The sequence below is a fragment of the Balaenoptera borealis genome (assembly GCF_965194805.1).
Source record: "Balaenoptera borealis genome assembly, chromosome: 11".
Lineage (NCBI taxonomy): Eukaryota > Metazoa > Chordata > Mammalia > Artiodactyla > Balaenopteridae > Balaenoptera > Balaenoptera borealis.
In genome coordinates this window covers 93,191,608-93,206,676 of record NC_138868.1, presented here as the reverse complement: position 1 = coordinate 93,206,676, position 15,069 = coordinate 93,191,608, and the positions used below count along the sequence as shown (strand labels likewise).

Here is a 15,069-nt window from a genome sequence, read left to right as displayed (position 1 = left end):
GTTACCCAAGGCTGCTCAATATGTAATCCTTTTTTTTTTTTTTTTTTAATTTATTTATGGCTGTGTTGGGTCTTCGTTTCTGTGCGAGGGCTTTCTCTAGTTGTGGCAAGCGGGAGCCACTCTTCATCGCGGTGCGCGGGCCTCTCACTATCGTGGCCTCTCTTGTTGCGGAGCACAGGCTCCAGACGCGCAGGCTCAGTAATTGTGGCTCACGGGCCTAGTTGCTCTGCGGCATGTGGGATCCTCCCAGACCAGGGCTCGAACCCGTGTGCCCTGCATTGGCAGGCAGACTCTCAACCACTGCGCCACCAGGGAAGCCCCTGTAATCCTTTTAAGTTAAAGGATTCCTGTATGTCTTATCATGCCACACCAAAATTATAAGACCTACATTAATTAAAACCTTTCCAAATTTTAGCCTATTTAGCCATATTAATTAATAACCTTTAGGTTAGTTATATCTTTCTAAATCTAAGGTACTAAAATAATGTTTTGGTATTAAACTACATTTACTATTTGTTGCCCTTTTCTCATAACCTGTATCATTATTTTTCAGCAGGGGTACTGTTGGTGTTTTGGGTGGTTATAAGATTGTTCTGCATACTGTGGCCTGTTTATCACCTCTGGCCTTCACCCTCATAAACTCTAGTAGTGGATACTTTCTATGTACTCCTCTCCCTACCCCTCATTATTGAAAGAAAAAAAGCTCTCACTTCCAAATGTCTGAGGCAGTACTTCCCTCAGTTGAGAACTGCTGCTTTAGATACATGTTGTTTGGTTTGACTCTGGTTTGTGAAATTGAGGCTAAAATTTAAAAATAAATTATTTTCAACTTGTGAGACTTTATTTTTAAGAAAATTCATCTTTACTACAAATAATTTTTTTAATGTTTTTCTTGTTCCTAAGCTGGTTTTTATGATACCACTTTCTCCTGTTTTTTCTCCTATCTCTTGTCTACCTCATCTCAGTCATCTAAGCTGATTCATCCCTTTTGTGCCCGTTAAATGTTGGTTTCCTTCAGAGTTGTTTTTTTCTTATTCTTTTACCTGAGTTCTCATCTATTTAAGCAATCCAGATTATTCTCCAAACTTCCATACCCATGTGACCTATTGTTTCCTGCATACTTAAGTTCCATAAGTACTCCAAATTTAGAGTGATGAAAATCTGTTATTTATAGTCTCAAACCAAAAATCTGGAAGCTACCATCAACCTCCTGTTTTTTAACTCCTTCATATCCACTTGATTACTAGATTTCATAGACTTTTAAGTACCTCTTGAATTTCTTTCCATCCCATCTGTCTTTCCCCCCCCACTCTCTTGCCTGAATGATTACAGTAGTCCCATACCTACTTTGTTGTATTTCTAGTTATCTATTGCCACACAACAAATTACCCTGAAAATTAGCAGCTTAAAACAACAAACATTTATTATCTCACAGTTTCTGAAGGTCCAAAATCTGGTTGCAGCTTAATTGGGTCTTTCTAGCTCAGGATCTCTTACGAAGTTGCAATCAAGCTCTAGGCAGAAGAACTAAGCCTATATTCAACTAGGAGTGAATGATCTTTGAAGCTTACTCATGTGATTGTTGGCAGGCCTCAGTTCTTCACTAGCTGCTCAGTTCCTCACTGTGTAGAACCCTCCATAAAGCTGTTTACTGTGTGGCAGCTTGCTTTCCCCAGAGCAAGAGAGAGTGTTCCCAAGACAGAAGTCATGGTGTTTTATAACATAATTTTGGAAGTTACAAACCATTATTTCTTTTCTTTTCTTTTTTTTTTTTTAATTGGAGTATAGTTGATTTACAATGTTGTGTTAGTTTCAGGTGTACAGCAAAATGAATCAGTTATACATATACATATATGCATTTTTTTTTTTTTAAGATTCTTTTCCCATATAGACCATTTTAGAGTACTGAGTAGAGTTCCCTGTACTATACAACAGGTTCTTATTAGTTATCTATCTTATATATAGACCTTCATTTCTTCTGTATGCTGTTGATCACACAGACAAACGCCTTGTACACTGTAGGAGGGAACTATACATGGGTATGAATACCATCCAGGAGACGGGGATCATTGGGGGCCATCCTAGAGACTGTACCTTCAGAGGAAATAGATGATGCAAGGTTTAGAAGATAGCTCAAAAAGCATTCTAGTTTATATCATTAGAGAGGAATAAAATGAAAGAGACTACTTTGAAAATGAAATAGTCAAAATAAAGACCTTTGAAATAAAAAATAAAAGAGCTAAATAAAAAAAGATTGAATTAGTAATACAAAAAATAAAACGAAAGAGTCCTCCCTGAATGTAGAGCAAAGTATGGAAAATTAAATAAAAATGAAGACATATTGAGGACAGCTCTAGAATTAGGCTAACTTATACTTAAAAGGGGTTCCAGAAGGAGAGGGCAGAAAGTAGAGGAGAGGATATAGCCCCAAAGGATAAGAAGAAAATTTCCTGGGGCTGAAATCTTGTATCTCTCCACCCAACCCTCTAGATCTTCATATTGAAAGTGCTAAAAACCATGCCTACACATGTCCTTAATTTCAGAATTCCAAGGATAAAGAAAATAATCTAATTGTTGGAGGGAAAGTTACCTTTCAAGCGAAACAGACTGTCTGCACTCTTTTCATTGGCCAAATTGGATGCAGGAGGCTGACGCAGTTTTCTTTAAATATTTAAAGGGAAATTATTTTGAACTTAGTATTTTCTACCTAGTCAAGTTTTCAATCATGTTTAAGGCAAGATGAACATATTTTCAGACAAGTAAGTATTTAGAAGATTTAAGGATCCTGCATCCAATGATGAAACAGATACCCTTTCCTCCACTATTTCCAACACTGACCATTAAAGAAATTGAATTTTACTGAACTAAACTGAAGGAGATACTCTTGAACTAGGAATCCTGACCATGAAATGAATATGAATAGAAAAAAGCAGACACTATCTATCCAAAATTATAAAAAAGTACAAATTGAAACATTTTAGCGTATAAAAATTGTCCCACAGAAACCAACTATGAAGTAGAACACAAATACAGCACTCCGAACTGAGTTCAGTATCCCCACACAACCATGTGGGGTTATAAAACAAACTTGAACTGAAAATTCAAAAGCTAAGGAGAGAAATCAACAAAAGTGGAGGAAATAATGAAATGAAAATTGAACTCGGAAAACAAATAGAACAAGACAAAATCATATCAGAAATTGATCATCGCAGTAGATGAAGAAAAAACAGAGAGAGAATCTTTCCAAAATAAAACAGAAAAATGAAAATATTATTCTTTAAACTGATAAAGATCATCTGTAAGTAATCTAGCAGCAATATCCCAGTAATAGTATGTTGGAAGCATTCCGTTTAAATTGGGAATAAGAGCCCAGTCTCCCAGCCTCTCTTGGGAGAATGAGGCAGCTTGAGGGCTGTGGCTGAATTGCGGTTGCTGGGTGACAAGTCGGAGCCGGGACAGGCGTAATGGCAGAAACTGCTTCTCCACTGAAGCACTTTGTGCTGGCTAAGAAGACAATTACAGCAATCTTTGACCAGTTACTGGAGTTTGTTACAGAAGGATCACATTTTGTTGAAGCAACGTACAAGAATCCAGAACTTGACCAAGTAGCTACTGAGGATGATCTGATAGAAATACAGAGGTATAAAAATAAGCTTTCCATCATTGGTGAGGTGCTGTCTCGGAGACACATGGAAGTGGCATTTTTTGGCAGGACAAGCAGTGGGAAGAGCTCTGTTATCATTGCCATGCTGTGGGATAAAGTCCTCCCTAGTGGAATTGGCCATACAACTAATTGCTTCCTGAGTGTTGAAGAAACGGATGGAGATAAAGCCTGTCTCATGACAGAAGGGTCACATGAAAAAAAGAATGTGAAGACAGTTAATCAGCTGGCCCATGCCCTTCATATGGACAAAGACTTGAAAGCTGGCTGTCTTGTACATGTGTTTTGGCCAAAGGCAAAATGTGCCCTCTTGAGAGATGACCTGGTTTTAGTGGACAGTCCAGGTACAGATGTCACTGCAGAGCTGGATAGCTGGATTGATAAGTTTTGCTTAGATGCTGATGTCTTCGTTTTGGTTGTAAACTCCAAATCAACTCTAATGAACACGGAAAAACAGTTTTTTCACAAGGTAAATGAGCGACTTTCCAAGCATAATATTTTTATTCTGAATAGTCGTTGGGATGCCTCTGCATCAGAGCCAGAATATATGGAAGATGTATGCAGACAGCTCATGGAAAGATGCCTACATTTCTTGGTGGAGGAGCTCAAAGTTGTGGATCCTTTAGAAGCATGGAATTGTATCTTTTTTGTTTCTGCAAAGCAAGTTCTTAGTGCTAGAAAGCACAAAGCCCAGGGGATGCCAGAATGTGATGGGCACTTGCAGAAGGATTTCAGGCAAGATTACAGGAGTTTCAGAATTTTGAGCAAATCTTTGAGGAGTGTATCTCGCAGTCAGCAGTGAAAACAAAGTTTGAACAGCACACTATCAGAGCTAAACAGATACTAGAAACTGTGAAAAACATAATGGATTCAGTAAACATGGCAGCAGCAGAGAAAAGGGTTTACTCAGTAGAAGAGAGGAAAGACCAAATTGATAGACTGGACTTTATCTGAAACCAGATGAACCTTTTAACACTGGATGCTAAGAAAATAATCAGGGAGGTTTCAGAGGAGGTTGCAAATAAGGTTTCATGTGCAATGACAGATGAAATTTGTTGACTCTGTTTTGGTTGATGAATTTTGTTCTGAGTTTCATCCTACTCCAAGTGTATTGAAAGTATATAAAAATGAGTTAAATAAGCACATAGAAGATGGAATGGGAAGAAATTTGGCTGATCAGTGCACCAATGAAGTCAATGCTTCAATGCTTCAATCCCAGCAAGAAATATTGAAAATTTGAAGCCATTACTTCCAGCTGGTATGCAGAATAAACTACGTACACCGATTCCTTGCAATAAATTTGATCTCAGTTATGACCTAAATTGCCACAAGTTATGTTCAAATTTTCAAGACGATATTGTATTTCATTTTTCCTTGGGCTGGTTTTCCCTTGTCCATCGTTTCTTGGGCCAAACAAATGCTCAGCGGGTGCTTCTAGGATTATCAGAGCCTATCTTTCAGCTTCCCAGATCTTTAGCTTCTACTCCTACTGCTCCTACCAATCCAGAGTCACAGGAAGAACTCATGGTTACCTTAATAACAGCATTAGTTTCTCTTACGTCTAGAACTTCTATGGGCATCGTTGTTGGAGGAGTGATTTGGAAAACTGTAGTCTGGAAGCGCATATCTGTTTCATTAAGTATGTATGGAGCTTTGTATCTTTATGAAAGGCTGACTTGGATCACCCGTGCCAAGGAGAGAGCCTTTAAACAGCAATTTGTGAATTATGAAACTGAAAAACTGCAAATGATTGTTAACTTCACAAGTGCCAGCTGCAGCCATCAAGTACAACAGGAAATGGCAACCACTTTTGCTTGCCTGTGCCAACAAGTTGATACTACACAAAGACATCTAGAAGAGGAAATTGTTAGATTATCCAGAGAAATAGATCAATTGGAGAAAATATAAAACAATTCAAAGTGCTTAAGAAATAAAGCTGTTCAACTTGAAAACAAGCAGGAGACTTTTACTAAGCAGTTTCTACATTGAAGCAATGAAGAAGAATCTTAACGATAGAGGTTGCTTTGGTGATCATGATAGGAGAAAATGGAACTTGGAAGATTGGGACCGTTATTTTTATGAAGTGACTTTAAATATGAATTCTACTAACTGTACCTAAATAACAAATCCTTGAGTAGATCCTGGTATTGATCTATCTCAGGGTGTTTGCATTTCTGAAAAGTGTTGTGATGTCTCTTTTAGTTTTAATTTTGGGTAAAGAAAAATCCTTTGATACGTGAAAATGATGAATTAGTTTAAAGCAAAAGAACCAACTCTGTGACCCCTGAGGGGTGGGGCCTTTCTCTTAATTAGGGCTCTCTTTGTTTTTGATTCTGAAAAACTCTGCTTCCTGGCATCCAGGAGTTAGAGAATGCTTCTTTCATCTTCTTTCTCAAAACGAATTTTTGATGCCTACTTCAACGGGAATAGTCACATTTTTGCTTTATAAACTGCATTGCTCTAACCACAAAGGAGTGTGGAAATGTTCTTGAGTGTATTTTTTATGCAGGTTACAATCACTTTTGCCATCCTGGCAGGTGTGTAAACCACTAATAAATAATACTGTTTTTACTCCCTCTTTTATTCCCATTAAAACTGATGTAAAACCGTAAAAAAAAAATAAAATAAAATAGGGAATAAGACAAAGTATCTGCACACTTCATTTTAATTTCCTCTAGGTTTAGAAATTTGTTGCCCTAGAATTGTAAGTAGTATACTTATATTTTATATGTGGTCATATCTCATTTTTTTATCCCTAATCCTACATATTTTCTTTAATATCCATATTAAGGAGCTGATCATTTTGTAGGTCTTTTGACATAATCAAGCTATAAAAATTACTTTGATATGATACATCAAAACGTATTGGATCCAACTGTGCAGTGCTTAAATGCTAAGGAGTTCATAGCCTTCGATGCATATATTAGACAAAAAAAGCTAAAAGTGCATGGTCTAAGTAAACCTGAAGAAAGTGGAAGGAAAGACAAAAGACAAAATTAATGAAATACAAAATAATTGTGAATAGAGAAAAGAAAAAAGGTAAAAATTAGTTATTTGGAAAGAAGAATATTTATTCCATTTTTGTTTATTATTATGTTTATAATTTGCTTCCTTATCAGTGTTTTCTTCCTGATCTCTTTGATTTATTTTATCCTTTGTCTGATTTCTTAGTTCTTTTACTGAATTCTTAATTTTAAAATTCTTTTTAATATTTTTCTTTACAATGAAAGCTTTCAAGCTACACATTTTTTTCTTAATATTGCTTTTATTGTCACCATAGTTTCTGTGGTATTCAGGGTTTTCCTTTTTATTTCTTTCTTACAGATTCTATTTTTAAAAAAATTTTAATTTAGTTTTTGGCTGTGTTGGGTCTTTGTTGCTGTGCATGGGTTATCTCTAGTTGTGGCGAGCAGGGGCTACTCTTCGTTGTGGTGCGTGGACTTCTCATTGGCGTGGCTTCTCTTGTTGCAGTGGCTTCTCTTGTTGTGGAGCATAGCTCTAGGCATGCGGGCTCAGTAGTTGCAGCACGCAGGCCCCAGAGCGTGCAGGCTTCAGTAGTTGCGGCACATGGGCTCTAGGGCGCGTGGGCTTCAGTAGTTGTATTGCGTAGGCTCAGTAGTTATGGCTCTTGGGCTTTAGAGCTCAGGCTCAGTAGTTGTGGCGCACGGGCTTAGTTACTCTGTGGAATGTGGGATCTTCCTGGACCAGGGCTCGAACCCGCATCCCCTGCATTGGCAGGTGGATTCTTAACTACTGCGCCACTAGGGAAGTCCCTTTATTTCTTTCTTGATTGTTAGTAATTTTCTTTTTGTTTTTTGTTTTCCTTTGATCCATGCATTATCTAGGAGCTTAAATTTCTAGATAGTGAAAATTTTAATTATTTATTTATGGATTATAATCAGAGAAATAGCCTATAAAATTATCTTTTTAAAATTTTGTATGTATGCATGTGCTCTTAGGAAAAAATTATCTTTTTGTGAGTTGCAAGAATCTCTACCTAATAAATCATAGCCATTAATTGTATTTTTTTTTTTGGCTGTGCCATACGGCTTGTGGGATCTAAGTTCCCCGACCAGGGATTGAACCTGCGTCTCCTGCGCTGGAAGGCAGATTCTTTACCACTGGACCACCAGGGAAGTCCCCAGAATACCTATTTTTTGCACCAGGGTCACACTATTTCTCTTTTACTTCCTGTTTAACTTGAGGAAGTTGGAGCCTTTGGAATACTTCTTACCTCTTCTTCTCTCATCCCTTCTGTCCTCTTGAAACCTTTAAAAAGTTTTTACTTCATCATTCTTCCACTCCCCAACCCCTTGATTTTTCTAATATAGTTAAGTATTTAAAAAGAATTCCCTGGGGGACTTCCCTGGTGGCGCAGTTGTTAAGAATCTGCCTGCCAATGCAGGGGTACACGGATTTGAGCCCTGGTCCGGGAAGATCCCACGTGCCGTGGAGCAACTAAGCCCATGTGCCACAACTACTGAGCATGCACTCTATAGCCCGTGAGCCACAACTACTGAAGCTGTGCGCCTAGAGCCTGTGCTCCGCAACCAGAGAAGCCACCGCAATGAGAAGCCTGTGCGCAGCAATGAAGACCCAACGCAGCCAAAATAAATAAACAGAATATTAAAAACATAAATAAATAAAATAAAAAGTAAAAAGAATTCCCTGGGACTTCCCTGGTGGTCCAGTGGTTAAGATTCCACGCTCCCAATTCAGAGGGCCCGGGTTTGAACCCTGGTCAGGGAACTAGATCCCGCATGCCACATCGAAGATCCTGCACATGGCAACGAAGATCCAGTGTGCTGCAACTAAGACCTGGCGCAGCCAAATAAATAAATACATAAATAAATATTAAAAAATTAATAAATAAAAAGAATTTCCCTTAACAGCATGTCTCTTTTTAAAAACACTTAGTTATGTATTCCAAGTGACTGTTCTTATCCAGATTTAATTTCAGATATTTATTGCTCATCCATTACTCCTTCCCTTTTATGTTGAAGTGCCATTTTATATAAAAGGTAAAGTGCATGAACGAGAACTACATCCACCTATATGAGTAAATAGTAGAAACGTGTTGAGTAAAAAAATTATTTGAAAAAATTATTATTTGATATAATTTCTGTAACGTTCAGAAACCCTCATAGTATGTTGTAAAACTTGAAAATAAAATGACAGATTCAGGCTTCGTTACTTCTGGGGATGGATGAGAGAGTAGGATTAGGGAGAGGAACATAGAGGTCTTTAAGGGTATTATCATCATACAGTCCTCAAGTGTATTATAATATTTATTTATTTATTTATGGTTGGGTCTTTGTTTCTGTGCGAGGGCTTTCTCTAGTTGCGGCGAGCGGGGGCCACTCTTCATCGCGGTGCGCGGGCCTCTCACTATCGCGGCCTCTCTTATTGCGGAGCACAGGCTCCAGATGCGCAGGCTCAGTAGTTGTGGCTCACGGGCCTAGTTGCTCCGCGGCATGTGGGATCTTCCCAGACCAGGGCTCGAACCCGTGTCCCCTGCATTGACAGGCAGATTGTCAACCACTGCGCCACCAGGGAAGCCCCAAGTGTATTATAATATATTCCTCAAAATGTATATGAAAGTTGACCAGGAGACTTGACATGTTCTATTGTGTGGTGGTGAGAAGTGTTGTGTTTCAAATAAGAGTGTATTGAAGATATTCTTCCATGATGTAACAGCATATAGGAGCACCTGGAGGTTGAGGAAAGGGAGCTGGAGAAGATGTATTGATCACAAGTTTGACTCTTTGCTGGGTACCCAACTCAACACCATTCCCTCTTGCCTTATGAGACTCAAGTCACGTTTGAGCCCTTCTGACATGTACCTGCAGTGGGTTTGAGTAGGCAGGGATACTAAGGTAGTCCTATTTTGGTGAGGTATGGAACTCCTCTGCTGGGTGACTTTTGCTCTAAAACTCTTAAATAGCTTTACCAAACTTTCTTAGAACTGCCGTGTAGTCTAAGACTCTTGCTACCCAACCTTCATCCTTCCTACTCTTCCCTACAGGGATCAGACCAGCATTATGGGCTTATCTTTTGCCCAGCTTCCTGTAGCTCACTTCCCATTGTCCCTCACAGGCATTACCCTCAATAAATCTCTTGCATGTCTGATCCCATCTCTTTTTGGAAAACCTAAACCACTGCATGGGTCAATATGTATGAAGTGCTTGGTACATCGTAAGCAGTCAATACATGCTAGTTTGTGTTATAGTAAATTAAGTAAGAGATGTTGGTAATTTTGACTGTGGTAGTGGTGATGGATGGAAATGTCCAAATTGGAGAGACATTTAGCTGATGGATACAATAGGACTGTGATTGCATTATAAAAGGGTTAGTTTGCCCAGTTTCTTGCTTATCACTCCCCTTGGGTTGTCAGCCAAGCCACATTGATTTGTTAATAGTTCACTGCATACACCCTAGTGATCTACAGTTCTTTACTCACATTGTGACTTCATAAAATATCCTTCCCCTACCCTCTTTAGCCTGGCAAAATCCTACTTGATCTTTGAGATAAGCTTAAGAATCAACTCTTCCAGGGAGTCTTCCCTTTTTCTCTTTACCTGTCACTTCCATCCTTTCCTCCTCCTTGGGTTCCTAAACCATCTTATGTTTATAGGCTTAGTAGTTGTAAACATATTGAAATATAATCAATCTATTTTTGTGTCAGTTTCTTCTTTTAGACTCTAGATTTCTGTAGCCATGAGGTGAGATTGCAGAGGTATTACAGGGGTCAATTAACCATTTTGTACTTTATTCAAAGAGCAATGGGAAACCGTTGGAGGATTTTAAATATAGAGGCAGTAAGATGTAAATTTGAGTTTTATGATGATCACGTTAGCTATTGGATGGATTAGAGGGGTGCAAGAGTAAATTAAGGGAAATGGTTTGATGTGGGCTCTAGAACCCAATTGCCTGTGTAATTGCCATATACTAGCTGGGTAATCTTGGGAATGTTACTTAACCTTTCTTTGCCTCAGTTTCCCCATCTGTAAAATGCAATAAAATAGTACTACTTCAGGGTTGCTGTGAAGGTTAAGTGAGTTAAAACAGCTTAGAACAGTATTTGGCATATAGTAAGCAGTTAGCTGTTACCTATTATCTTGTTATTTAACAAATATTTGTGTGCTTACTACATCTGCTTTGGGCCAGATACCACTATTAAGCTGAATTTAACAAATGATGAAAGTAAGTTCAAATTAGTATGCAGACAGAACTTTGGATTATAATTATGTCCCTAAGAATCTGAATGTAAAACAGACTATTTGGCCATTGTTATAATGTTACAATTCTAGAGATATTTTTTGGGTTTTTTGACATTTTTTATGGTAGGGGCTCTATAAAGTACTGGGGAACATTTTTTGAATAAAAGAATCCCCAGTATAAGACTCTATCCTTTTGTTATGTTTCCTTGCTCTACAATATATTAATTAAAAAATTCACTCTGTGAACATGTATTAATATTAAATATATTTCTATAATGAATGACCTTTGGGTAAAATATGTCTGCTTTATAGTTTAAAGAGCTTTTGTTTCTGTTTATTTTAAATAAAGGAGGCACAGTGGTAATTGATGTGTAAATGTGATGAATGTATGGGGGAAACTAGGAATTTTGCTGTAATGGTATTTAAATTACAAATTTTCTAAAAAAGGATAGTTTATATATATTGTGTTATATATTAAAGGATTTATACTTGTCTTTGCACAAGAAAATATTGATAGTATTTAACTTTGGGAGTCTGATTGGGAGATCCTTTTATAATTTAAAAATTTAATCAGTTAAGTGGCAAAGATTTAAGGAAAGCAATGACAAAGAAAATAGAAACAAATGTTTGTATATGAGACAGCTTACAAAGAATGCTTGGTTCATGTGAATGGATTCAAGCACCCTTAGCATGGTCCATGGAAACTGTATTGAAACAGAACAGAGTTCTGTCTTTGTTCTTTTTCCAGTGTTAATGTTTGTTTACCTGCTTTATTTTTACAGGGATGTACATGCAGTCTGTCTCTGGGATGATAAAGGCCCAGCAAAAATTCATCAGGCTTTAAAAGAAGATATTCTTGAGTTTATTAAGCAAGCACAGGCAGTAAGTTTTGCATCTATATATTGTTTAAGACTTTACTCAGAGAATATCATATTTTCTGATTTTGAATGTAGGACTTCCTGAAGTAATTTTAAAATATCACATTAACTTTTGACACACTTGCTAAATAAATTTTTTAATGAAATGATTGTCATTTGTTGTTTTCCCCCCCTACCTCACTGACATTTCTTTCAAAAGAATATATTATTATCCTCAGTTAAAAGGTGCTATAAAAAGAATTTCATTTTTAATACATTCTTTAGAAATCCCCACCACCATTATTTTTTGGCCACACATCAGTTCACATAAATCTTTTTTTTCCTCACAATTAATACCTCTTTTCAAGCTGACAGCAATTTTCTTCGGTTCTAAATACTTCTCCGACTGTATAATTCTTGGACTGTCCTTTGCATTGCTGCTGCTGAGCTGAAATTCAGCACTCTTGAGTTGATGATATGTATAACTGTTTAATATTGAAATGAAGATAGAGCTCATTTAGGCATTAGGTCAGTTATGCAAGAGCTAGTTTTGTTTTTGTCTTTATTAACACCTTTGTCTTTTGGGAAAAATTAATGCAGAGGTAAAGTATTATTTCAGATCAACTCTGGCATCACTAATGCATCCTTTACCACTTTGAAGAAGGGCCTAAAGACATGAGATTATTTTCCTTTCTATAAAATGAAGTTTGAAAACTAGAGAGCTAGAATTTATTCTTTATTTGAATTTTTACATCATTGTCTTGTACAACATTAGTAAAAGTCTGTTAGAAATCTTGTTGAATATTAATGTGTTAGCAGTTGGAAATTAAAAATGAATATATAACTTAAAGGAAGATACTGAAGTTGAATATGTGATTGGTATATATTTAATTCTGTTAGTAGCCACTACCATGATAAAATAAGAATGATGTCGCATTGGATATTACTTACAAAATGAAATGTTTTATTGATGACACCATTAATTCTGCTGTCTTGATCAATGATTTTTTAAAAATTAGAGTTTTATAAGGAAATTATCTTTTTTTTTTAGGAAATTATCTTTTAATGAAAATAAATCATCAGGTTTGCTTAGAAAAATTAAATGTTTCAATATCACAGTTTAATCAAAACATACATTTTTCTAGAACTGATTTAGGAAAACAGTTTCTGCTTGCATTGGAAAGCATATCAGCTTATCTGTTTATGACTTTTGGTGAAGATAAATTATGTTTATTTCAAATTGATAGAGCATTATTCTTTAGTTTCTGGAAATGGGCTCATAAAGAATCATCTTAGAAATATTTAGAAATATACTTCGCACTAGAAAACAAAGTATGTTCAGGGTTTGGAATGATGTTTGGAACGATCCAGGAAAGTTTGGAATATAGACCTTAGCAAGAACTCGAGGATGGGATTTAGTGCCACTAATTCAGAGCAGTTAAATTGCAGGACTGGCAGTGCCAGACATGGGTGTATAATTTTAAAACATTTTAAAACTTTTAAGAAGATCCAGCTTCGTGAGTTTACTAGTCAATTACTAGACTAATTGAGTTTATCCTGTTAGGAAGGACCAAATCTCCCAAATAGGACAGTGAGCATTAAAATGTTTATTATAGCATTATTTAAAATGACAAAAAGGAGAAATAAAAATAAATATGCAATGCTTGGAAAGTTATTAGGATATTGAATTTTTTTCTTGTTTTTTTTGTTTTGTTTTGATTTTAAGATTAACGTAACCCTTCTATTTGTATTGGGTTGGCCAAAAAGTTCATTCAGGTTTCCCGTAACAGCATATGGAAAAACCTGAACAAACTTTTTGGCCAACCCAATACATAATTCTGTGGCTTAGCAATTTGGGCTAGGCTCACCTGATTTTGCCTGGCTTATTAATATGGCAGCAGGAAGGCTCTGCAGGGACTGGATGGTCTAAGAGAGCTTTTCTCGTATTCCTGGTGTTGGGTACTGTCCTGGCTTCCCTCTGGGGCTTTTTCCCCCTCACATGGTTTCTTGTTCTCAAGGAAGCCAGTCTTTGAGGTGATAGTGTAATCTTGCAAATCTCTTCAGGTCTTGGCTCAGTAGTCTCACAATGTCACATCTACAGCATTTTGTTGGTCAGAGTTAGTCACAGGACCAGCTAAAGTCCAGTGGTGGAGAAATAGACCAGGATCTTTTAAAAAAAAAAAAAATTGAGATATAATTTACATACCAAAGCATTCACGCTTTTAAAAAGTGTATAATTCTGTGTGTTTTAGTATATTCATAAAGTTGTACAACCATCGCCCACTAATTTTAGAACATTTTCATCAGCCCAGATAGAAACTCTGTATCCATTAGCAGTTACTTCCACATGACCCCCCCTCCCCCCCACTTTGGCAAACACTAATCTACTTTCCCTATGGATTTGTTTATTCTGGACATTTCCTATAAATGGAATCCTACTATATGTGGCCTTTTATGACTGACTTCTTTCACTTGGGATAATGTTTTCAAGGTTCATCTATATTGTAGCATTTAGCACTATTTCATTCCTTCTTATGGCAGAATAATATTCCATTGTATGACTATGCTGTATTTTGTTTACCTATTTGTCATTGATATACATTGGGTTCTCACTACTTTTTGTCTGTTTTGAATAATGCTGCTATGAACATTTGTGCACAAGTTTTGTTTTAGGTATAATTGACACATAACATTATACTAGTTTCAGGTGTACGACATAATGATTCAATATTTGTATATACTGCAAAATGATCACCACAGTAAGTCTACTTTCACATCCGTCACCATACGTAGTTACAAATTTTTTTTCTTGTGATGAGAACTTTTAAGATTTACTCTTCTAAGCAGCTTTCAAATGTGTACTACAATAATATTAACTGTAGTCACCATGCTGTACATTACACCTCTGTGACTTTTTAATTTTTTAAATTTATTTATTTATTTATTTTTGGCTGCATCGGGTCTTCATTGCTGCGTGTGGGCTTTTCTCTAGTTGTGGAGAGCAGGGGCTACTCTTTGTTGTGGTGCATGGGCTTCTCATTCTCATTGTGCCTGGTAGCTTCTCTTGTTGTAGAGCATGGACTCTAGGCACACGGGCTTCAGTAGTTGTGGCATGCAGGCTCAGTAGTTGTGGCTTGTGGGCTCTAGAGCGCAGGCTCAGTAGTTGTGTCGCATGGGCTTAGTTGCTCCGCGGCATGTGGGATCTTCCCAGACCAGGGCTCGAACCCGTGTCCCCTGCATTGGCAGGTGGATTCTTAACCACTGTGCCACCAGGGAAGTCCCCCTAATTTATTTTTATAACTGGAAGTTTGTACCTTTTGACCCCCTTCAC

The 15,069-nt window shown here is 37.1% G+C and overlaps 1 protein-coding gene and 1 pseudogene across 4 annotated transcripts in view; both read left to right on the top strand.

The window, feature by feature from the left end:
* CUL5 (cullin 5) overlaps positions 1-15,069 on the top strand; it is a 116,498-nt gene that overhangs the window by 32,148 nt on the left and 69,281 nt on the right. For all 3 annotated transcript variants that reach the window (XM_082343493.1, XM_082343492.1, XM_082343491.1), the window contains one exon: positions 11,664-11,763. In XM_082343493.1, coding sequence (XP_082199619.1) covers positions 11,664-11,763 — 100 coding nt within the window. The remainder of the gene's footprint in view (positions 1-11,663; positions 11,764-15,069) is intronic.
* On the top strand, positions 328-8,943 carry LOC309606417 (mitofusin-1 pseudogene; annotated as a pseudogene). The gene has a single exon. The product of its transcript is annotated as a mitofusin-1 pseudogene (transcript).